This window comes from Gobius niger (genome assembly GCF_951799975.1).
Source record: "Gobius niger genome assembly, chromosome: 4".
Lineage (NCBI taxonomy): Eukaryota > Metazoa > Chordata > Actinopteri > Gobiiformes > Gobiidae > Gobius > Gobius niger.
This window is the reverse complement of record NC_136855.1, coordinates 25,509,407-25,533,782: the sequence shown is the minus strand read 5'-3', so window position 1 is coordinate 25,533,782 and position 24,376 is coordinate 25,509,407. Positions and strand designations below refer to the sequence as shown.

General features: G+C 40.8%; 2 protein-coding genes across 2 annotated transcripts in view; both read left to right on the top strand.

The window, feature by feature from the left end:
* Window positions 1-18,755, top strand: part of myo5aa (myosin VAa) — a 34,561-nt gene extending 15,806 nt beyond the window's left edge. Inside the window, exons 7-39 of the mRNA XM_079554965.1 lie at window positions 437-518; window positions 1,095-1,202; window positions 1,344-1,450; window positions 1,539-1,804; window positions 1,918-1,999; window positions 2,082-2,222; window positions 3,295-3,420; window positions 3,495-3,578; window positions 4,781-4,939; window positions 5,050-5,147; window positions 5,228-5,314; window positions 5,407-5,515; window positions 5,590-5,801; window positions 5,937-6,093; window positions 6,193-6,432; window positions 6,504-6,752; window positions 7,075-7,168; window positions 7,252-7,397; window positions 7,491-7,604; window positions 7,690-7,824; window positions 7,891-7,947; window positions 8,033-8,260; window positions 9,099-9,199; window positions 11,899-12,097; window positions 13,990-14,083; window positions 14,288-14,437; window positions 14,512-14,666; window positions 14,742-14,831; window positions 14,904-15,054; window positions 15,248-15,530; window positions 15,606-15,780; window positions 15,853-15,933; window positions 16,103-18,755. Coding sequence (XP_079411091.1) covers window positions 437-518; window positions 1,095-1,202; window positions 1,344-1,450; window positions 1,539-1,804; window positions 1,918-1,999; window positions 2,082-2,222; window positions 3,295-3,420; window positions 3,495-3,578; window positions 4,781-4,939; window positions 5,050-5,147; window positions 5,228-5,314; window positions 5,407-5,515; window positions 5,590-5,801; window positions 5,937-6,093; window positions 6,193-6,432; window positions 6,504-6,752; window positions 7,075-7,168; window positions 7,252-7,397; window positions 7,491-7,604; window positions 7,690-7,824; window positions 7,891-7,947; window positions 8,033-8,260; window positions 9,099-9,199; window positions 11,899-12,097; window positions 13,990-14,083; window positions 14,288-14,437; window positions 14,512-14,666; window positions 14,742-14,831; window positions 14,904-15,054; window positions 15,248-15,530; window positions 15,606-15,780; window positions 15,853-15,933; window positions 16,103-16,255 — 4,713 coding nt within the window. The 3' untranslated portion in view covers window positions 16,256-18,755. The remainder of the gene's footprint in view (window positions 1-436; window positions 519-1,094; window positions 1,203-1,343; window positions 1,451-1,538; window positions 1,805-1,917; window positions 2,000-2,081; window positions 2,223-3,294; window positions 3,421-3,494; window positions 3,579-4,780; window positions 4,940-5,049; window positions 5,148-5,227; window positions 5,315-5,406; window positions 5,516-5,589; window positions 5,802-5,936; window positions 6,094-6,192; window positions 6,433-6,503; window positions 6,753-7,074; window positions 7,169-7,251; window positions 7,398-7,490; window positions 7,605-7,689; window positions 7,825-7,890; window positions 7,948-8,032; window positions 8,261-9,098; window positions 9,200-11,898; window positions 12,098-13,989; window positions 14,084-14,287; window positions 14,438-14,511; window positions 14,667-14,741; window positions 14,832-14,903; window positions 15,055-15,247; window positions 15,531-15,605; window positions 15,781-15,852; window positions 15,934-16,102) is intronic.
* A 200-nt stretch (window positions 18,756-18,955) lies between these two features.
* On the top strand, window positions 18,956-24,202 carry gnb5b (guanine nucleotide binding protein (G protein), beta 5b). The gene is made up of 13 exons (XM_079555252.1): window positions 18,956-19,015; window positions 19,533-19,684; window positions 20,895-21,006; window positions 21,217-21,353; window positions 21,423-21,464; window positions 21,845-21,921; window positions 22,004-22,136; window positions 22,834-22,977; window positions 23,054-23,145; window positions 23,264-23,312; window positions 23,435-23,531; window positions 23,843-24,009; window positions 24,104-24,202. The coding sequence occupies exons 2-13, from the start codon at window positions 19,559-19,561 to the stop codon at window positions 24,113-24,115; spliced, it is 1,188 nt and encodes a 395-aa protein (XP_079411378.1). The 5' UTR covers window positions 18,956-19,015; window positions 19,533-19,558; the 3' UTR covers window positions 24,116-24,202.
* Window positions 24,203-24,376: the final 174 nt, after the last annotated feature.

Here is a 24,376-nt window from a genome sequence, read left to right as displayed (position 1 = left end):
TTACGCAGTTGCTCCTGAGGGATTGTGATGTTACAGGACACTCTTGGCTGCCTCGCTATCTTCATTTTTCACATGCCTGATGCCGCCCTTTCGTAGGTGTGGGTAGGTGCGCACCTTTGTGTGTATTTGCTGGCTGTATTCAAACACAGTAACGTTAGAGCAGCACAGAGATAAGGATAAAGGCTGCAACTGTGGGTACGTCTTTGAAAAAGTATCAAGTGTACGTGGTTAAAACATAGTAGAAGTCATCACATCATTGCCCCACTGATTCTTTTACATTAGAGAGACATTAATCTCTTTTCAAGCACTCCATATCTGTTTCCTTGAAGCAGCAGCAACACTGTTCATCACCAGCTGTTTCTGTTTATCTGCCTCATCTTGAAACATGCTTTTGTAACCGTTGCTTTGTTCTCATCGTGCTGTGTCTTTTGTTTAGGCTGAAGAGGAAAGAAATTACCATGTTTTTTATCAACTCTGCGCCTCCGCTCATCTGCCGGAATTAAAGGCATTGAAGTTAGGTAAGTCTTTTGTGCGAAAGCTATTTACTGTAGTTAAATTTACTGCAGAAACCATTACATTTGACCATGTGTTGTGTTCATGTGGCATCATAACATTGCAACAGCCCTGTGGTTTAAAGTTGAGGCTCGAGGCTAGTCTTTTAACCTAATGGAGTGTTCAGTTGTGAGTCTATAGCAGCCACACATGGAGCTCAGATGATTCAGATTAAGTAGCAGGAGCAGGACACATGCGGCTCCCCCTGCGTAGCTGCACCTGCGCACTGCTCTGTCATGGCCGCGATTCTCTCGTGCATATCCACACTCCCCGATGGACAGCTGTGGGCCCTTGCTTTCCCGCTGACTTCCTGGCTCGCCCAATGGAACCATTTCACATAAGACGAAACGCTTGTTGCTAGGCGACATTTGGGAAGTTTTGAAATCAAATTCATTTATGGACGCAAGTTAAATTTCATGTATTCATTGCTTTTGTTTGTGGAGTGAGGGTTAGCTGATCATGCTATGTATATAAGATAATAGTTCAAAGCACAAAACTGAAGTATATTCCTGTGCTTACATGCTTTTTCCTTTTTAAATCAGGGCGCGCAAATGAGTTCCTCTACACAAGGCAAGGACATAACCCAGTTATTGATGGAGTGGATGATGCCAAGGAGCTCTGTACAACTCGAAATGCCTTTACTTTATTAGGTAAAGAATGCACGCTAAAATGTTCATATGTGATTTAACACAATGCTTGTTTTATGATACAAATTGTGAAAGAAACTGTTCACGACACATTTGTGAAAGTGTTGAATGTTTCTCTTATTATGTGCGTGTTTCCTTTCACAGGGATTAATGAGTCATATCAGATGGGCCTGTTTCAGGTGCTGGCTGCTATTCTTCATTTGGGAAATGTGGAGATAAAAGACAGGGATTCAGACAGCAGTGTCATACCTGTAAGTATTTAATGTTTTGCACTGTGCCTATCCACAGATGATGTGTAAGTAAGTGCCATCTCTGATTCCTTTATGATTTTTGCCTTAGCCAAACAACAGCCACCTGACGGCGTTCTGTGAGCTGGTGGGTGTCAGTTACCAGGACATGTCCCAATGGCTATGTCACAGGAGGCTGAAGACCGCTACAGAGACATATGTCAAAACTCTACCGCGTCTTCAAGCTACCAATGCCCGAGATGCCCTGTCTAAACATATATACGCCAAGCTATTTAACTGGATTGTGGAGCATGTGAATAAGGCGCTGATAGCAAATGTCAAGCAACACTCTTTCATTGGGGTCCTCGACATCTACGGGTGAGTGTTTTTTTCTGCACATATTAATAAATGTTTCCCATTAGACTGCCCCATTAAACAGGCAATGCTTTACTAAAAAGTAGTAAATTATACATATTTGCTCTCACTCTAAGGTTTGAGACATTTGACATCAATAGCTTTGAGCAGTTTTGTATAAACTATGCAAATGAGAAACTCCAGCAACAGTTCAACATGGTGAGTGATCCATAGTGTTCAGTGTATTGTCAGCTGGACTCTTTGGAAGATTGCAGAAGATGACTCTTGTTTGCGTTTACAGCACGTCTTCAAGTTGGAGCAGGAGGAGTACATGAAGGAGCAGATTCCCTGGACTCTCATTGATTTCTATGACAATCAACCCTGCATTAATCTTATTGAGGCTAAAATGGGTATCCTTGACCTCCTGGATGAAGAGTGCAAGGTATTGTTTAATGTTTATAGTATAGTTATATTCTGGGCAGTAGAAATACTTGACTCACATACTTACATTTTTTTAAGAGAATTTGGGAAGAATTAGGACAGATAAAAATACTATGCTAATCCCTAATCCCTAATTTTGGAGATCCAAACCTGGGAGTAGTTAAATACTATGCGACTAAGACAAAAGCAAGCAGCCTGATCCTGGCCAGCAGTGCTGTGCTGTTTTGATGGCTTAAAGGTGTGAAAGTTACTAATCCTTCATCCTTGCCAGTTGATTCAAAGTTTTCACCACTAAAGCAGTTTGGTCGTTTTCTCTATTTACATGAAGAGACATGCAAACTGCATGACTAAATCCATAAAATTAACCCAAATGTGTTTAAAGAGAAGGTTGACCGTTGATTGATTATTATACAGAACTGCCTGTATGTGCTCTTCCCTTTGATCCATTGTAAAGGTTAAAGCTCAGTTTTATTTTTGTGATCACTGAGAGATCACTATTATTACTGGGAAAAGAAATAATGCACAGTTAACTGGTTTGACCCCTGGCCCATGAGCTCCTGTGCCGTCTCCTCTAGGCTGTCATGCACAGGTGGTGTAATGCCACGTGGAGAACTTTGACTGTCCAAAGATGGAGGCGCAATCATTTTCAAGCATCGCCACCTGGTTTTGCAGATGGAGATGGAGGAAGGAGAGGGGAGATAATTCAATTTCTCAAAAAATCCAAATCTGCACTGGCACATCATGACACCCACAGTCTTTGATTATCTGAATATAAACGCATCAGATCTGATTATTGGGTTATCTGATTTCTCCAGTTATCTGAATTTTCTGACCATGTAAACCTAGCCACTGTTGGAGAGCGAGAATTAATTATTAACCAGATGTATACATGTAATATATGTTGTATACATGCACATGTATACAATTGGTTAATAATAAAAAACTTTTCAGGCAGTCCAGAAGATTTACCATTCGCAATACAATATTGTAGCAATATTCTTGTTATTTGTGATGCATTTGATTTAAATGTTATTTAGCATTTTTATCATGTTTTACTTTTTCTTTGAATCCAGATGCCCAAAGGGTCTGATGACTCCTGGGCACAGAAACTGTACAACACCCACCTCAAGACTTGTGCTCTGTTTGAAAAGCCACGCATGTCTAACCGCGCCTTCATCATACAGCACTTTGCAGACAAGGTCAGTATCTGCACATGTGGTGTACTTCACAAGAAGACTGTTCATCTCATTTAATGGTTGTCATTTTGTTTCAGGTAGAATATCAGTGTGATGGGTTCCTGGAAAAGAACAAGGACACAGTAAATGAAGACCAAATTAATGTGCTGAAAGCCAGCAAGGTGAGCCTCGAACACACAGACTATTTTCAGAACAGCACTGGCACTGATGGCCTTACCCTACACCTCTGGTGTAATCATAATCTAAATGTACAAGTTTGGCTCTGTGGAAGTGATCTACTGCCTCAATATGCAGAGATGTAGCTCCCTCTGCTGTCCAGGCCAGGTCATTGTGACTCAAAACATTTGTTTGGGAAAAGCTACCTGTTTGTTCTAATGTGACGCAGACCCTGTTATTGTGCAAGCAATAGCAGAATTACTGTAAAAGTTCAAGCATTTAAACTTTGGCTAGAGAAGAAGTGAATCCGACATATGATACACGTACCACTGAAGCTTCTCATATGTAAATTAATATGACATCTGTCACTCGCTGCCCTCACATCTCAATATATTGACATGTACAGGAGTGGAAAAGGCTCTGCAGCATGACACAGGAACCACTCTCATTTCTATATAAGCCTCCCTAGATATGATATAAAACTTGCTGAAAATGAAATGGGTAATTTGAAATTCACATATGTTTTGTTTCTGAGTGAGTCGTATTTTTTTCTCATTGTGTTTTCATGTGTTATTTATTTTATATGGTTGTGTCTTCATCATCACATCCTTCCAGAAGGTAAAAGCAGGAGTTGCTACAAAGCTGGTTCACGTCATGTTCTTATGTGTCTGTGTGCCTGTGTTTGTCTCACTAACAGCACTGTGGAATTTGTATTGTGTGACGGCTGCATTTTGGGGAGAGACAGTCACAGTGTGAGGTGACATGGGTGATTATATTAGAGCTAATTCCTTCTGTTCATGGTGCTGGAGGAAGGAGTAGCATGGCAGTCCTCTGAGCACAGCAGGAAGACCTGACACACACATAACACAGCATCTTCCTCATATAACCTCAAAGTTATATGGTATTTGGCAGCTTAAATGAAATAATTGCCTTATTAATTTAACAATAATATGTACTATGTATTTTAATACAATCGCAAATTTGACTAATAATAGATGATGTAGCATTCACTGACATTACTGAAACCCGCAAGTAATCGTTATGATTTGCTGTGCATAAATCTCTGCGGCTGGAATATTTGCCAAAGTGCCTAGAAATTATTTAATATGGATAAAATTATCAAATTAGCTCCAAAATGTGTATAAATTGTGTTTTACTGCAAGAAATGACCACATTTCACTATCTACTATTAATATAATATTTACAGTTCAACTTGTTAGTGGAGCTGTTCCAGGACGAAGGGGAGAAAGCCAAGAGTCCGACTGGACAGGTCCCTGGAACGGGCGGGCGAACGAAACTCAGCGTCAAACCTGACAAGGGTCGAGACAAGAGCAGCAGGGAGCACAAGAAGACCGTCGGCTGCCAGGTTGTTCTTTAAACTTTTACTACATCTGGAGTGTCTATGAACATACACTTTAAATAGAAATGAATGGAATAACCTGTACATGTTTTGATAACATGATTTTGTACCGGTAGTTCCGAAACTCTCTTCAAATGTTGATGGAAACTCTGAATGCTACGACACCACATTATGTTCGCTGCATCAAGCCTAACGACTTTAAGCAGGCGTTTACGTAAGTTTGCTCCTAATTTCTGATCTGATTTAATAGATGCACTCACTAGTGTTTAATTTTTTTTTTTTAATAATTGTTAGGTTTGATCCTAAACGCGCGGTGCAGCAGCTCAGAGCCTGTGGTGTTTTGGAAACGATTCGAATCTCTGCAGCCGGTTTCCCATCCAGGTATGACAAATTACGTCTTTGTTATTTCACACACTGAATGTGAAATTCTTAATCGTTTTCTGCTGCTGAACTGCATATGCGGTCTGTTCTAGGTGGACATATCAGGAGTTCTTTAGTCGATACAGAGTCCTAATGAAGCAGAAGGATGTCCTCCCAGATAAAAAGTTAACCTGCAGGAATGTCCTGGAGAAACTTGTGCAGGTAAAAAATATCGTGTTAAGAAACAAATGAATGACAACGAACAATGAAACACTCACTTGTTTTGTGTTTACCAGGATCAAGATAAATATCAGTTTGGTAAAACAAAGATCTTCTTCAGAGCCGGCCAAGTGGCTTATCTGGAGAAACTCAGGGCAGACAAACTGCGTGCTGCATGTATCCGTATCCAGAAAACAATTCGCTGTTGGCTCGCACGGAAGAAGTACCTCCGTCAGCGCAAGGCTGCTATCACCATCCAGAGGTTCACCCGAGGATACCAGGCCCGCTGGTTTGTAATAAACATACTATGTTACACTGCACAACATGTATGAGGTTCACTTCACTGTGATCAGTTAAAAACAAAGTGTTTGGGGACAGGAGTTTTCACAAAGATCTGAAACATACTTTACTTACTGCTTTGTAGCTTGGCAAAGTTCTTGCGGCGCTCTCTGGCAGCAACTATTATCCAGAAGTACCAGCGGATGTATGTGGAGAGGAAGCGCTACAGGAAGAAACAGGCAGCGGCTTTGGCCATGCAGAGAGTCCTCCGAGCTTACCTGGCCCGCCAGAAGTATATTGGGGTAAAAACTTAGAGGAACTACTCTTTGCCAGTTGCAGATGTTTTTTTATGTGTCTTTCTCCGTACAATCCGAGTTATATGCATTTGTTTGTGTCTGCAGCTTTTGCGGGAGCACAAGGTTGTCATCATACAAAAGCGTGTCCGTGGCTGGTTGGCCCGATGTTGGTACAAGCGCTGCCTCGTCTCCATCGTGTACCTGCAGTGCTGCATTCGCAGGATGAGAGCCAGGCGCGAGCTGAAAAAACTCAAGATCGAGGCTCGCTCTGTGGAGCACTTCAAAAAGCTCAACAAAGGCATGGAAAACAAGATCATGCAGCTGCAGAGGAAGATCGACGAACAGGTCTTTACTTTTCTTCTATCAGTTAAGTATTTTACAAGTTTTGTGTCTCTAAGAAATGTTTGTTTTTTTAGAACAAGGAACACCGTGTGGTCAACGAGAGGCTGGCTAGTGTAGAGAGCTCGTACACAATAGAAAGTGAACGAATGCGAGGTGAGCTCAAACGGCTTCATGGTGCGGAAGAAGATGCCAAGAACAAAGCTAACCAATTATCGACACTCATGGAGGAACTAGAGCGGTTAAAGAAAGAGCTGGTCTCTACAAAACAAGAAAAGAAAACTATTGAGGACTGGACTCAAAACTACAAGAAAGAAATGGAAAAGGTGAGTCTTTAAGAACTATTGCAAGTGCTGAAAACTTTATAGCATTGTTCTGTATCTTAAAACATATTAGAATGACATTTATCTGCATGAAAGTTTATCAGAAACAGCGCATTATTTTCCCTCAATCTAGGAAACTGAGCGATCATGGGGAAAAAGGGCAAATGGTTGGCTCAGCTCAGGTGAGAGTAGGGACTTGTAGATTAGAAGGTACATAGTGGTAGTGTATCTACATTTTGATGTAGCATGGAGTGAAGCTGTAGACAAAGAACGTAACAGTTTGTCAAATGGATGAGGTCAGAACATGTATCTGTTGTGATTATAGATGGTGTCCGAACTCAAAGACCAGAATGGTTCGCTGAAGAAAGAGAAGGACGATTTGAACAGACTGATTCAGGAACAAAGTCAACAGATGACAGGCAAGTAAAGCATACTGACCCTAATTATGAAAAGAACAACTAAGACATAGACAGAAGATAAATAAATGTGTTGTTGTTCATAGAGAAAATGGCTCGAGCAATAGCCCAAGAGACTCAGCAGCTGGAGACGGATTTGAACGAGGAGCGCTCTCGTTACCAGAATCTCCTGTCCGAACACCTTCGCCTGGAGGAGAAGTACGACGACCTGAAGGAAGAGATGGCACACTCGGTGAGTCGTGAATGTCTCTCTGACTAGCTGAGTAAGAGTTTCACATTTGGAAGCTATGGTTGTGGAAAGTAATCTCATCTTTTCTCTCACTAGAACATCTCCAAGCCTGGACACAGAAGAACAGACTCCACTCACAGCAGCAACGAGTCCGAGTACACCTTCAACTCAGAATACACCGAAACGGAAGACGGCGCCAGACCCAGAGAAGTAAGCCAGCTTTACGGAAACTTGAGATTGAGCAATGGTGCAAACTTATAGCTCTCTGCTCTTACATTCGTGTCCTCCTGTGCAGGACGTAACACGAGGGCTCGACACATCCCTCACTTTGAAGCTACAGAAGCGTCTTACAGAGCTGGAACAAGAAAAACAGTCTCTGCGCAACGAGTTGGAAAACAAGGAAGACCAGTACCAGCGGGCTAGAGCCAGGGTAAGAGAAACACAGGGCAAAGACGAACAGTGAATACAACTTAGTTTAACATTTGTGTCGTTTTAGGATGATGCACAATTCAAAAAGGCTCGAGGGGCAGAGCTTGAATATGAGTCCCTCAAGGTAAGAAAAAACATCTCTTTTAATCAACAGAATATTTTCTCTTTTTTGCTGCAGTTTTTTGACTTGTCAATGCTTCCTCTCAAAGCGCCAGGAGCTCGAGTCTGAGAACAAGAAGTTGAAGCATGACCTGGCGGACATGAGGCGGAGCCTGTTGGGTGATAAGGCCGCTAACTCCGGGGCCCCAGGGTCTCCTGCGTATAAGGTGCTCCTGGACCAGCTCAATGCCTCCTGTGAGGAGCTGGACGTGCGTAAGGAGGAGGTGCTCATTCTGCGCTCGCAGCTGGTCAGCCAAAAGGAAGCCTTCCATCACAAGGTACGAGCATTCGGTTACATTCACTATAGGCACATTCTAAAAGACACTGCTCCAATCTGTCCTGCTGTCATTGTGTGTGTTTGTGCTTTGTTTTTTATATCGACTAAAACATACTTGAATCCACCTTTAGTAATAATGTATTTTCATTATTTATTTTAATCAAACCCTTCTTTTGTGTCTTCAATGTGTGTCTAATGTTACTGTCCCCATCTTCTCTCCTCCATCCATGCTTGCCTACAGGATGAGAAGGTACTGTTTAAAGCCATGACATTGTGAATGCTTTGACAAAGTGTATTTTAAGTGTTTTTAAGTACCTTCTAAAAACACTGTTAGCCGCATCTATCTGCTCTACAACATAGTGTTGCATGTCAACTTCTTTTCCTCCTAAACATCCACAACATCAAACCATCTCTGATGAAGTTCAGAATCTACAGGCACTAACATACTCCCATTAACACACTCTAATAGCAGCCATTGCTTTTCCACTGTTTTTACCTTTTGTCTTTGAATTCATAGATTGTTTCACTTACAGAGCTTATGGTTGTGCACTGTATACACTACTGTATTGCCTTGTCAGATGCTCTGTAAAGCCTTTAGGTTGAACAGCATATTGAGAAAAAGTCACTTGCTTACTTTAGGTTTCTGTGAGCACATTATCAACCCGGCCTCAGTCCAGTTATCTAAAAACTGAAGTTCTAGTATATGAGGAATCTATCAGCAGCTCGTATGATTCAGATGGAGCGTGAACGTCTGCTGCTTTTGCAAATTAAGATTTTTCAGTATTTTGTTTTCACCAAAATAGTCACTCAGGTAAAAATGTTCCTTTTTTCATCTACAGGAAACCATGACTGAACCCTCTGTTTTTGCTGAAGATGTGTCCAAACTCAAAGACGCTGATGAACTCAAGCAAGCCTACATCGGTCTCAAAGACACCAACAGGTACTTTGAGAAGGTTTCACCTGAGATCAAGTTATCTTTGACTGTCTGAATGATCGTGTGTGAACATATTTGTCCCGTGCAGATCTCCTAGGTTTATGCCTAAGTCTCTGGATATCAGTGAACTTCTAAGTAGGCTCAGGTAAACGCTGAGTGGCCAGTGCACCCTGAGTGAGCATGCATGGCCACCCTGTTGCCAAGAGTGCATAACAAGGCACAAAAACAAAGTGAAAAATGACAGGCCTCGGTAGACTCAGCACGTCTTGCCAGAGTCTGTCTGTATGAAGAAAGTTTTTTAGCTCTTCAGTCAGGCTCTCTGTGCATGGCTTCTAATATTTTAGCATGAACAAGGATTGGATTCTCTCAAACCCCAATGGTCTTTAGCTACTTTACCTAATATGTAATTTCAACAAACTTATAAACATGAGTCTTGGAAAATGTTTCATAACAGCAGACTTTTGCTGAAGCTTCTTTACTAATCACTACAGGTGCAAAGTTTGGAGGAAGCCTCCAGCCTACAGCCTTATGGAGCGATGTCTGCATGAACCCTGCATGTCAGTGCAGTGCAAGTAATGGCTTTGAGTTATGTCTCCATTTTTATCAATGGTTTCCAGGCCTTCATCGTCCTGCACCACTGAGACATTTTCAAAGCTTTAATTACTTATCACCTAGAATCTTACTCTGAGTTTTTGCAGTGACTTGTATCATTCCAACTTCTCCTACTCATGACACATGATTGTGTTATTCCTGTTCACCATCTGCACAAATTGGTTCTTTCATCTCCGGCTGTTTGTCTAGCTGTAATGTGTCCATCTCTGTCTCTGACACAACCGGCTTTTTATCTTTCCACTTTTCCCTCTCATTTAGCAGTTATCTGTTCTTAGATTTCTCCTTATTTACCCGTTTCTCTCACGTGTCATTTTTTTCACTTGTGTTGCCTCATAACTCAACATCTATTGTATGCGTCAACAATCCAAGCTTTGTGTCTTATTGTTTTCCCCTTGTGCGTTCAAATTTCCTTGTGTTTTGTGTTGGTCAGATCAGCTGCACCTGACATCCATAAGCTGAATGAGGATGGAGAGCTGTGGCTGGTTAATCAGGGCTTAAAGGAGACCATCAGGTGTAACTGTAAAAGTGTGCTTTGGAGCATGTCATGGCCTTCCACTGCTATGGGGTCTCTTTCACCTAATATATTTAGTCCAATATTACTTACTTTAACATTATGCATATGCAGAGGCAGTAGTACTAAATTTACTCAAGTAAATTTTTTCATCTTTGTACTCATGAAAGAATTTTTTTTTTATCAAATCAAGTTGTTTGTACAGCCCAATATCAGCCTCACTGGGCTGCACTAGTTAAAAGTTGTAAAACCCAGTACTTTTAACGACTCTTTCAATTCTATTCTACTAGAGATGCACCGATCCAGCTTTTTTGCTACAGATACCAGTACTGGGGTTTGAGTACCTATCGAGCTTTAATTGACTCTTCTCCATTGTAAGATCAATAAAGGCATATTTTATTGTCTTGTTACAGATCAATTAACAATTATATCTATTGATAAACTCTTGGATAAAACATTTAATAAGAATGACTTTTCTACACTAAATATCCTTGGGTATATGACAGGCTTTACGTTACATTAATATAAACAACTCGCATTAAGTGATCTGATCATTGCAAATATGTGAGATCATTTTTTTCTTAAACTAAAATACAAACCACAGTGGTTTTATTTGGCTACTTTAGATATTTCTAAATACCTAAAGGGGCTACTTAAAACATCTCTTTTAAACATGAGCTGCTTTTCCCTGCCGTCTGAAAGATAAATATAAAATAATATTTTTATTTTTGTTCTGGCAGTTTTTCTGTCAGTGGTTCCCCTGTAATGCCCCAGCCTCTGTATACTTGGATTTGCCCCTGCTCAAAGTAGATTTCACGCAGCCTTCGAGTCTGACTCGAGTCAAATCATTAGACTTGAGTCTCCCACCTCTGCAGCATGCCCATATTCACTTAGATTTAGGTGGTAAAAGTTGTGTTTTTAAGGAGCCAAAACTAGTATCGGTTCAGTATCGGATATTTGTAGCCGGTAGCCGATATCATATATTTTTCCAGTATCTGCTCTGTTGTCGGATCAGTGCATCTCTACTTTCTACTTCAGTTATTAATTTGATGACAATTTTTTGATGTCGGATCAGTGCATCTCTACTTTCTACTTCAGTTATTAATTTGATGACAATTTTTTACTTCTCTTAAATTTTAAAATGATGTTTCCATCACTTGAGTAAACATTTAGTCTACTCTGTGCATATGGGAGCGTTGGCACTGGTCGTTTCTAAAGGTGTTGTTGCTGAACGATCAGTGAAAGTCCTGAAGTCGTGGCGTAGTGTTTGCTGTGCCGGCTGCGATGCCCGGGGTGAAAATAAAGCATGAAAGCTCTGTTCACTCTGCAGTATCTGACCTTTGAGCTAAAACCATATATTCAGCTTGTCACTCAAACCCCCATGACGGATCTTAAGGAGTAATACTATAGTATTTCCACAGCATTACTCCACTGTCACAGCACTGCGGGTGAACACTGTTTCTTCAAGCATTTTGACTGGGCCCCTTCAGCACTTCAGTCGCATTAGATTTTTTTATGTGATTTTTTTTCGTGAACTTTTGTCTTTCTTCTCTGCGTTTTGTGCGTCCCCGCCCGCCCTCAGATTGTTGGAGCACCAGTTGCAGACTCAGCGGAGGAGCTACGACGGCGAGGTGGAGTCTCTGCGTGGTCAGCTGCAGAGCGTAAAGGAGGAGAACAACCGGCAGCAGCAGCTCCTGGCCCAGAACCTGCAGTTACCCCCAGAGGCGCGCATCGAGGCCAGTCTGCAGCACGAGATCACGCGGCTCACCAATGAGAACTTGGTACGCAGCGCAACTCACCTTCAGGAGTTACAACTGAAATACATTTGTTATTATTCATATCCATTCGGCTTCGTCTCTGTTCGATTTTTGCGCCACTGGAGGGGATTTAAAGACCTTGACTACGCATTAAGTTAGGGAGACCACATGAAATACTGTAGTAGAAAAAACAATAGCAGTTAAGCAGTTTGGTGGGAGAAAGTAAAGTAAATTAATAAGTAAGTCTAATAGCTCAAGGTTGACATGGCCTTGAAATTGTTCATTTAATGTTTATCTACAAAAAAAAACATTTTAAATTGCTGTGTCCACCCTAACCCTAAGGCATGTGAGATACGACAAGTTACCAGAAGTGAAAAAAATAGAACAGTAAAAAACAGTGAAATCCAAAAGCTGAAGAAAAACCCACAAAATAACAGGTCTCAAACAATTTAGAGAAAACTGCACAAAACAATGTTTAATATGTTTTTGAAAATAACAAAAAAAAAATGTATTATTACATTATTGGCAGAATTTATTACATTTGGAAACGCTTTGCAGCTCGTCAGGCCAATTATGTAAAAAAAAAAAAAAACTGCCAATAACGTAATAATTATTACATTATCGGCCTGTAAATCGCTATTACATTACTGGCCCAACAGAGTTCCTACGTTATCGGCCGTTATTACGTTATTGGTTCGTACAGGCCCTGTACCTGATTTATAGTTTATTTATTTATTAATTTGTTGGTCCTTCTGTATATTGTGAACTCAGTATTTTGGAGAAGAAATACTGTGCATCTAATAAAGCATTCTTATCAGCTTCATGAACTTGCAGGCGATCTTGCTGTGACAGTGACCTTGCGAAGTGACCCTGCAGATTGTGAAAAGTGCTTTTAAACTTATCCCTGTGAAGCATTTTGAAGCTAGGGATGTGTTAGGAAAGTTTGGAATGAGTTTGGAACTAACAATTTAATTTACTCGCTCCTGCGTTCATTATTCAGGTACAGGGCCTTTAAGCACTCTACAATGGTAATGGCTCATTTATTTTTCGAGTTGATTTCAAAAACGCCTGTTTGATTGTTATTTGAATATTGTACTCCTCACATCAAGCACATAACATTACATTTAAGTTTCAGATTGCAGGATTTCCACGAGGCATTCAAAGTCATTCAATGAATTGTGCCCAAGTCAAGGCTTTTGATGTCATTAAAAAGCATTAAATTGGATTCAAATTTGCTTTTAATCTAAATTCATTGGAAAATTATGACATTGCTCAACAATTTTTACAGTAAGTTCATCGAAAATACCAAAATGATGGTCTAAAACCACATTTCTTTGCTATGAAGTTTCTTGCAAAGTGAAATATGTGACATTAGAGTATAGTATCTAAATATATTGTTAAGGCATTAGACTTGCTTCTGTCTGTATAAACCCTTTATTGGGTGTGTATTCAGTTTAAATAAAATCATTAGCATTTACTTCTGTTTTTAAGCCAACAAATCTGTGCAGTATTTGTTGATAGCGCAGTACACTAAGACTGCGCTGTCCTGCACCCTCATTAATGTGGATGGTGTCGCCTGACAGGAGCTCTTGACCGATGACCCGACTGAATCCAGAGAAGCTCGAGTCATCATTTTGCGGCGGATGGTTGTATGTAGCGACAGGAAATGCATCTGTGTGTTTGCATGCGTGTCACGACTAACTAATTTTTACACTGAATTGTATTTCCGAGCTGTCGCTTTAACTTCCTCCAGCGCTTTTCCTTAACATGCAACAGTTACAGCTCGCTCTCTTCTTTTTGAGATAATCAAGTACAATCAGATTTCAAGAATGAAGTAGGCTTCTTCTGGCTAGCCCTGATTAAGTGCCCTCTTGTACTGTGCATATAACCCCCTCATTCCTTTTGTTGTATTTTAGGATCTCATGGAGCAACTGGAGAAACAAGACCGGACTATTCGCAAACTCAAGAAACAACTGAAGGTTTACTCCAAGAGGATAGGAGAAATGGGAGGTATGAAACGAACCAATTATCTTTTGCATCTGCACATTCTCATTTGACTTCACATTACTATACCTTATTCAAGTATGTCATTGTTGTGGGCCCCATACATGCAAGTTGACGGTGACTTGAGCCGCCACAAATATATGTTATGCTTTACACGTTGCACGGGCCAGTGTATTATTATCATATGACACGCTTCTGTGTTTTTCTCAGCGGGTCAAGCAGAGGGACAGACCTCGCCGGGACAGATGGTGGAGGAGCCCATTCACCCGGTCAATATTCCTCGGAGAGAGAAGGATTTCCAGGGCATGTTGGAGTACAAGAAGGAAGATGAGATGAAACTAGTCAAGAACCTAATTCTTGGTAATTTGCCTTTTTGAAAGTGTGGGAAATGTTTATTTTATGCATTAACTGCGGCAACTATTATGTTTTCACAGAGCTGAGACCGAGAGGTGTTGCAGTGAATCTTATCCCAGGCCTTCCAGCCTACATCCTGTTCATGTGTCTCAGACATGCAGATTATGTCAACGATGACCAGAAGGTCCGCACTCTGCTCACCTCCACCATCAATAGTATAAAGAAGATCCTAAAGGTTTGTCTGCGGCTCATGTAGACATTATTAAAAGTTTTAGTCCATATCAAATAACAAATGTTTGTCTCCCCATAGAAACGTGGTGACGACTTTGAGACTGTTTCTTTCTGGCTTGCCAACACTTGTCGCTTCCTGCATTGCCTGAAACAGTACAGTGGAGATGAGGTGAGACATACAAGATGAAGTACATTGTTGGTGCATAGTAGAACCATTGTAACAGAAGCATGTGTTGGTCAGGCCTTCATGAGACACAACACGACAAGACAAAACGAACATTGCCTGTCAAACTTTGACCTGGCTGAATACAGGCAAGTGATCAGTGACCTCGCCATTCAGATTTACCAGCAGCTTGTCAAATGCATGGACAGCATCCTCTTGCCCATGATAGGTAAGCCCTTTTTAAAACGCATTATTTAAGTGTGTTTTAAGAGTATTTGTGTAGGCTCTCAGTCATCCATTGTAGTAGAGATTTGGATCTACATTTTGGCTACAAAAGCGAATTGAAACGTTCTCTAAATCTCTACAACAATATTTAGGAGTGACTTGTGGACAGAACTGAAGTGCTTGTACATTGTGTGCAGTGTCTGGGATGCTGGAACATGAGACCATTCAGGGTGTGTCAGGGGTGAAGCCCACTGGCCTCCGAAAGCGAACGTCCAGTATCGCTGACGAGGGAATCTACACTCTGGACTCCATCCTGCGTCAGCTCAGCGCCTTCCACTCCACCATGTGTCAGCACGGCACGGACCCGGAGCTCATCAAACAGGTGGTGAAGCAGCAGTTCTACATCATCGGAGCCGCCACCCTCAACAACCTGCTGCTGCGCAAAGACATGTGCTCATGGAGCAAAGGCATGCAGATCAGGTATACTGATTTACACGGATCAGGTCATATTACTCTTTGATCTGTGTCCAAACTAAAAAGAGATGTTTTCTGCAGGTACAATGTGAGCCAGCTGGAGGAGTGGCTCAGAGACAAGGGGCTGATGGGCTGTGGAGCTAAAGAGACTCTGGAGCCTCTTATTCAGGCTGCGCAGCTGCTGCAGGTGAAGAAGAAGACTGACGAAGACGCAGATGCCATCTGCTCCATGTGCTTGGCCCTCACCACTGCTCAGGTCAGTCCAGAATACACAAACCAACCACCTTTACAAGTGTCTTTGTGGTTACTGGAGATTCTTCTGTTGCAGATTGTAAAGGTGTTGAATCTCTACACTCCGGTCAACGAGTTTGAGGAAAGAGTTTCAGTTGCATTCATACGAACAATACAGGTAAAATAACTTTATGTTTTTGGCTGTGAAATCTAGAGCTTGAATAGAGTTTGTCGAGTTTGTTGTTGCACTGTGTTGTTTACACTGGGCTAATGCTGCCACCTGGTGGTGAGAGTTTTTTGGCTCATTTACCTACTGTATTTTTCTCTCTTGTGCGTTTTAATTGTAGACACGCCTACGAGACCGCAGTGACAGTCCCCATTTGTTGATGGACACGAAGATGATTTATCCTGTCACTTTCCCGTTCAGTCCTTCCTCTCTCGCTCTGGAAACCATCCAGATCCCCGGCTCACTCAACCTGGCCTTCCTTACACGTGTCTAACCAGGACCTGCATTTACCTGCTTTTAGAACATTCAATAGACCGATCATGTAGTTTGTGGCAGGCACTGACAAATAACACAACAGATGTAATAAACACATGTAACAAAGCCTCTTTATACATCAATTTGAAATGTTTCACAAGCATTAATTGGCCACATTGTCTCTGCAAAATCCTGTGGATTTTTTGACACACAGTCACACAGAATTTAGATATGCCATAATTAGACCTGATTTCATTCATAAAGTAACATGAGCATTCAGAACCTCTTTAATCTCTTTATAAAATGCACAGATACTGATAATGCTCTATTATTCAGGTAATGCCAAGCCGACCTGCATTCTTCCTCTGCTTGTATAAAAGCGTATTGTTATCGATCCTCTGTAAGTCCTTTGCTCCATATCTGTCCCGTTGCAAACCGTGGTTACCTGTCATGACCCCTGCGATCTGCCTTCATCTATGTCATCATCTCATGTTGCTTTAAGAATGTGGCCTAAAAGAGCAGAGAGTTGGAAATCTTAGCCCAGCAAGCCATGTTTAAAAAGTCAGGTGAGGGTAAACCAGCTCCAGATGAACAATACTCCCTCCGTTCACCAAAACAACCAGTATTACAGAAGGTACAAACACAATGAATATGACATTTTATATTCACACGCTCCAGTTGAGTAAATGGGGTTGAGATGCAGCTATTGTTCCCACTTGAGCTATTTCAATGAAGGCGTTTTATGTAAATACAGATTATGTAGTATCAAGTGCCAGCACTCTCTAACAACACTGTTTACTCACTTGTTGCTGTTTTTAGCGTCGCTCAGTCATTTCTGCAATTTTTGACAAATACTAACACCTGGTTGACCCCACGTACAAATACCAATGAGTAGGGTGGGGAATATACAGTAGCTACAATATCATTTGTCTAATTATTTTATGATTGTGTATTTATTTATTTGAGTATTTCATGATTTCGTGCACCATGTATCACTGAAAGGAAAAAAAAGTAATCAAAACGCCACAGTCAATGTTTGCATCCGATCAGTCCAGCTTTACAACAGTGTTATGTGCTTAAGTCACTTTTTAACTAAATATTTCCTTCTTCTTCTTTCGGGCCTGCACGGTTCCTCTATGACTTACATTGAACATTGGGACGTTTTACTCCATTTCCACACTTTTATAAATGTGGCACAATGCACTTGATCTTTGTCTCATGCTCTTGGGCTTGTCACACAGGCGATCTGTTGTGTACATTGTTGATCAAAGTGCACAGATTGAGCGCAAACTGCATGGCATGGCACGCTAAACTAAACTAAATCTGTAGTGTGGCGTTGTTGAACATGTTTCTTTTTGTTTCATTTAGCCCATGATGTGGTTGAAAAAAAGCCAGTGTAATAAATTTGCGTAAAAAATCTTTCTCATATTTAGCACTTTTAATTTGCCATTCCTTTTGTGCAATTATTTTGACCAGTCAGCCAGACTTGCCTCTTTCCCCTCACTTAAAACCCTTTTGCCTTATATGATTTTGTCCCTTGTGCATGATTTCAGACCAGCTAAATGTACAGATTTGAATCGGACTAAACAAACATTCGACTTAGGGGTGAATTCTCTCTGCGTGTGGGGAAAATGAAAGACTGAATAAACAGTGTCTGGAGGATTGAAGTCCAGAATAGGCAGAATAAGTGATTATGTGTAGTAAAGTTGATATAAAGTGATCTAATTTTGTGATGGCGGTACTTTTGAATGCTGTTCTTGGGACCACAATGTCTTTGAGGTTCACGTGTAGACGCCTGGAAACTGACTGAATCCACTACATGAATGTTTCAAACTGGTTTTCAGGCTAATTTCAGCTGCACATTGAGGATTAAGCCTTACCTGAGTTAACATGCGATGTTGTGCAGTACTTTTCCTTCTAATATCACTGTTGTTTTCATTATTTATTGTTGGGGTGCACTTTTCCCAAAATGCACTTTTAACATTTCAGCAGTGTGTACTTTCTAATGATAAACACTTCCACGCTTCAATCGCTGGTCCTCCGAGCTTGTAGTCTGCGTCGGAGCTGTGAGTCTCGATGCTTATTTTTATGTACATGCATATTGTATAGGCCACAGGTAGTGCAACTAGGCTATAATGTACACAGCAACACGAAGTGCTTCAGAGACTGTTTGCTTAGACATTTCTGTTGTTGAAGCCTCTTGAAGTCAGTGCTCACCCTGTATTGTAACATAACTTAAGGAAAAGGATAAGATAAGATAAACCTTTACAAGTGTACATGATTAAATACATTCATTCAGTTGATCAACACTAGCATTACCTTGGCCACTATAGGATCTGATCATCACATTAGCTCTCATTCTGCTGCATATACAAACTGGACACAACCGCTCTGGCCCATCTGTACATTAGATCAAAATAGACTGTAGTTTCTGGTAGCTGTGCTTAGTGAATGTGTTCACTGTTAAGAAGAAACTTGTAATAAATGTCCAATCTGTAAAAGTATAAATAAAAGACCTCAGCTCTCCCTTTGTCTGTGGGCTGTTTTTTGTTGGGTATGTGTGGTGTTTTACGTCTTTATATGTTATTAGTTTGGACAAAGTGAACTCGGGTAATGCTGCAGGGACATACACCAAGAAGAGAAGTAAAAGCGGAGCGTGGCTTAAACACTTGTTAAGAGGCTTACAGCTCCCACTCAGTCCTGCGCTGAATCCTCTTCACTAGGAATCTGCTGGTCCACGGACCGAGACCTTTTAACAGGGAAAACATTTTCTTCTTGGGTAAGTCTTTCCTGAAATACATATTTTATGTGAACATGGTTTGTTGATTTTGTTTAGGATTGTTTGTGATCTCTACAAATGAATGATGCTGTTTGCTTGTAATTTACATGTTTGAGGTGGAGCCTTAAATTGTGCTGTGATGAAAAGACTTGAAATTCTGAATGACTTTTAACATGATTACACTTTTGACTTCTAAACAATAAATAATTCCTTATATTTCCTTGTAGGAGCCTAAAGAACACTAAAATACAGACCCTTTTTTTTTCTTCAATCTGAAAACATTGTACAGTGTCTAAGAAGAATGTTAAGGCAAATGATTCCTTCTTGAAGACAGATTTTTATTCAATTGTTATTCATTCTGAAGATGATCAGGTCCCAGAATAGCTTCAACATGGCTCCTCTGTCCAGCGCCTCAGAGAAGGATCAGGCTGGAGTAGATTACTAACTACTTATCTTTAAAGTCAACCACCGCAAGATGTCATATGTGTAAAAGAAATCCTCTGTCCCCTTTTCTCAGGCTTGGGCAGCTGATCACCTGTAACCATGTGTGACCAAACCTTCATGGCGGCCACTTTTGGCCCCTGTGAAAGCTGTGGCAAACCAAGCCCCCTCATGAACATTTACGTCAAGAATGAGCCAATCAACTACTGCTCCTTCTGTGTGGAAATGGTAATGTACCTGTACAGCCTTTTGTCCTGACATGGGTTTGTTTATATAATCATGGGCACAAATACACTTATATTACTGTACGAGGCTTATGGACCAAACCGGTGCATATTATTCTTCATTTCTCATTCATTTCCATTTCATTTTGTTAAGGCAGCAGCACAAGAATATAAGGCACACGACAGACTCATGTAACATAATGACCAATTCTGCCTAAAAGGGAGTGGGAAGAAGAACATTTTTGATGGCTCATTTGGCCAACTGTCCTACAATAGCTATATGACAGCAGTAAAAAGTGTTCTCCTTGCATGTTCAATAGACTAACTATCAGGAGATCTGCTATAATGTTTGGTGGTCAAGTAAAATAATATATACGTAGAATATTATTCCTGGATCTGAATACAAAGGGGCTACAATTTGGAGAAGAAGAAAAAAATCCTGGAAATCTGTAGCCTGTTTTTTGTTTTTTGTCTTTATTATATTTTTTACTCTATAACAGATTGGCTACGTCACATCATTATCAGATTGTGGCCATTATTTTTCACAGAGAAATTACCAGAACCTGTTCAATACGTTCCTACCATTACTACCAGACATAACAGCTTGGGCATTTTTCTTTGTCTTTTTTAAAAGATAATGCTGGTAACACCCATGACACACTTTAATAAATGGTTAATTTAAGATCTGCAAAGTAGTTGAAGTCCATTCTCTGTTTGTTTGGAATTGGTAAGAAATATATTTTTTAAATACATTTAGATTTTTCATTTTAAGTGCAAGGTATAAAAACTGGTGCCGGGGAAATAGTTTTTTAATTTTTATCCCACTTTCAAACCCCTATATATATATATTTTTTTATTTTTTTTCATTTTTTTATTTTTATTATTGTGTTTAACTGCATTGTTTAAAATATGTATATATAATTTTCATGGGTGGGAAGTGCGGGACAGGTTTCTGCCCATGATTTGATAATGGCGCGTGTAGTAACATAAAATTGCGCTAAGAAGCCAATTTGGGGCAGTCATGCACAGCTGGCTGGGTCTCCGCTCTGCACGGGGGGAGGGGGTGGGAGAGCAGGACCACTTTGCTCCTTTAGTGATTGCCCGGTGTCGTGGTTTTTGTGTTGGCAAACATCCTCGGTCTGCACGTCTGGACTCCTGGTTCCTGGTTCATTTCTCATGACCTCACGCTTGTGCTTGTGTTCTGCCCGGTGAAGATGGCTTGTCAGGGCCTGACGAGCGGGGAGAGCGTGGCGTCGCTGAAGCGCGAGTGCGAGAGTCTCAAGAAGAAACTGGAGGAAGAGCGGGGCAAACTCAACGACGTGGAGCGTAAGAATATACGTTTTCACTTTTTGTGACATAATATAAATACAGTTATTTTACTGTTTTAGATGAAATAAGTGTGCCCAAGAAATAATAGTTGTTGTTACCCCAACTCATTTTATTGTATTTACTTCAAATTCAAACTCCCATTGGCCTCCCTGTAGACTAGTCCTTATACTTAGATTTTGTGCTTACTAAATTATCTTCTATGTGAAGTACATCAGGTGGCTGATAAGATTGAGGTGTTGGGTGCTCTTCCCATAAAGACCAGGCGTGTGCTCAAGGGTCATGGAAACAAGGTGCTCTGCATGGACTGGTGTAAGGACAAGCGTCGTCTGGTCAGCTCCTCACAGGTACACACTGATAGATACACAAATGGATCAACTATGGGCCATTCTGCTACTAACACACTTTTGTAACAGGATGGAAAAGTTATTGTCTGGGATGGATTCACCCTCAATAAGGTGAGTTGACACATGGGGTTGGCCTAGTCTGACCTCAGGTGTTTTCGTTTCTTGGACATTTTAAACTGGGCAACAGTTAAAGGTCTTGCTTAACTGAGAGCATGAGGAGCTGTCTGCTTGGACATGATTATAACACCATATGAGTCGGTGCTGAATGGCACTGGGGTCATCCTCTTCCACTCTGAAGAAGTGTCATCCTCTTCTCCTCTGAGAGATGCACTGGTTACATTACAGGAAAGAGTTCAGATTATCTCTGAATATCTCTGATTATCTGTTTAATGGCGTCTGTAAGCAGGCGGTAGTCTGAATGTAATTAGTGAATATAGATCTAGAAAATTCTATGTGTGTGAAATTGAAGTTGTATATTTTTTGCGTTGTAGGAAAATGGGATCAGTGTGCCCTGCACATGGGTAATGGCATGTGCCTATGCACCCTCGGGCTGTGCAGTGGCTTGTGGGTAAGCAAATCTCATTCTTGTGATTGTTGCATTTGCTTTTATTTATTTATTTTGCTGAATTTTCCTTATCTTCCTTTTAAAGCGGCCTGGATAATAAGTGTTCAGTGTACCCGCTGTCCATGGATAAGAATGAGAACTTGTCTGCAAAGAAGAAGGCTGTCGCTATGCACACCAACTATGTGTCAGGATGCACCTTCACTAACTCTGACAATCAGGTAACACTCTAAAGCATTTTAAACACTCGAGCCAATCGGCAAAGACATGTCAAGACATTTTAGGGGATAAGTCGACAATTTTCCTGTTAGTGTATGAAGTAATAAAAGTGTTGATCTAAATGAGTTGCACAGCAGTGCCAAGGTTAAAGAGAGCAGGACAGAATGGGGGGGTGGTCTGCTACTCTGGGTGTATTAATAGATACTGAGTGGCTTTTATCTGAGAAAGAGTGGAGCATCCTGACCCCGAGGGCTGGGTATTTAACATGCGCACTCAGACATACTGCCTTTCATTTTACACACGCATATACAGTGCTAGCTATGTTCTGTGCACATTTTAGAGAGTTTTTAAGTTTTCTTGAAAGTTTTTGCTTTCAAGACTAGCGCATGTTTCTTCAGACGCAAACACCAGTTTTAATTTTATTTTTTATGACATCCACGGGATAAAGAAGGCTCAGAGCTGCGTTTTCAGATAGTTGGGGCTCCAATGATCCCACCTGTATTACTGGCACTGTTTGTGTGTTAAACATAATGGCATTCTTAGCTCATGAAGGGTGTATTGGACCTGAGCTCATCCAATGGGAGCACCCTAATCCAACTGTTAGCCTGGAAGGGATTTCTGATGCTTGTCCATAATCAAACTGGCAATTGATGACCAAATGTGTAATGGGTTTGCTGTATTTTTGCCCGTCTTTGTTAGATTTTGACCTCCAGCGGAGACGGCTCGTGTGCGTTGTGGGATGTGGAGAGTGGGCAGCTGCTGCAGAGTTTCCATGGTCACACTGGTGATGTCCTGTCCCTGGATCTGGCTCCATCTGAAACTGGAAATACTTTTGTTTCTGGGGTGAGACTAGATGCATCTGGCAGTCTCTCCAATCCAATACTGCAGCCATAACAGTTTTATTTCTTTAATCTGTTAGGGCTGTGATAAGAAGGCCAATGTGTGGGATATGCGCTCTGGGCAGAACATTCAGTCTTTTGAGAGTCACTTGTCTGACATCAACTGTGTGAAGTATGTTGTTCAGCTTTTTATGTACATATTGTTGTAATGTGGTGGTGTAATATGATGACACTTGCAATAATTACAGTCATTTACATATAATAACTTATAAATGACTGCTGTTTTCTAGATACTATCCCAGTGGAGATGCCTTTGCATCTGCTTCAGACGATGCCACAGTGAGGCACTTTTTCATTGAACTAAATTATCTGACATTCATTACATATTGTTGTCTATTCTGTTTAATTCTTATTTGTGAGCACCAAAGAAGATATTATGTCTCACATGTGGTTTTCCACAGTGCCGTTTCTATGATTTGCGTGCTGACCGTGAAGTGGCTGTCTACCAAAAGGACAGCGTCATATTTGGTGCTTCCACTGTGGACTTTTCTCTAAGCGGTAACTTGACACAACATTTGCTTAATACATGAGTTTCCATGTAATCACCCAGGTTCTCCCATTGAGTTAAAGAGACTCGATTAAAGTTGGTCATTTTATACTCACTACTGCCACCTCAGGTCTTATTCGTAACTGCAGCTTCTATTTTAAGCTCATGCATGACGGCACTTCGGCCGAAGTAACAACTTTTTGAGTGACAATAGTTCTGGGCTCATTCTACACATTAGGACATGGCTGGAACATTTGGGGGGAGGAAAATACTTAGTTTAACATTTTTAAACTCTGTATACTCCCATTAATGTTCACCTCAGGTCGCCTGCTGTTTGCTGGCTATAATGACTACACTATCAATGTGTGGGACGTATTGAAGGGGACACGGAGCTCAGTTCTGTTTGGACATGAGAACCGTGTCAGCAGAGTGCGAGTATCCCCTGACGGCACAGCGCTGTGTTCAGCCTCTTGGGACCATACACTACGCGTGAGTGGAGCTTCCTTTTTACTAGAACTTTTAATATTACCGTAAGAAATGTGCTGTATCTGTACAGCTAAATTTACCTATTGCTGTTTTATAGATCTGGGCCTAAGATGTATTTCAACATTGAGGAACATGACACACGAAAGGATTGTTAAATGTAATTTTGTAGGAATATGTGATTGCTCTGGATTGCCATGTAGACAATATTTAATTTGTCTTTATATCACATCCACTCTCAACTGTAAATAATAGCAGAGAGTAGTTGTCTTTTCCAATAAGATACGTTTTTTAAACATGTATATCTTAGACAAATAAAAGATGAATAAAACAAAACTTTGCTGTGATTTTATTCTAATCATATCTCACTGAG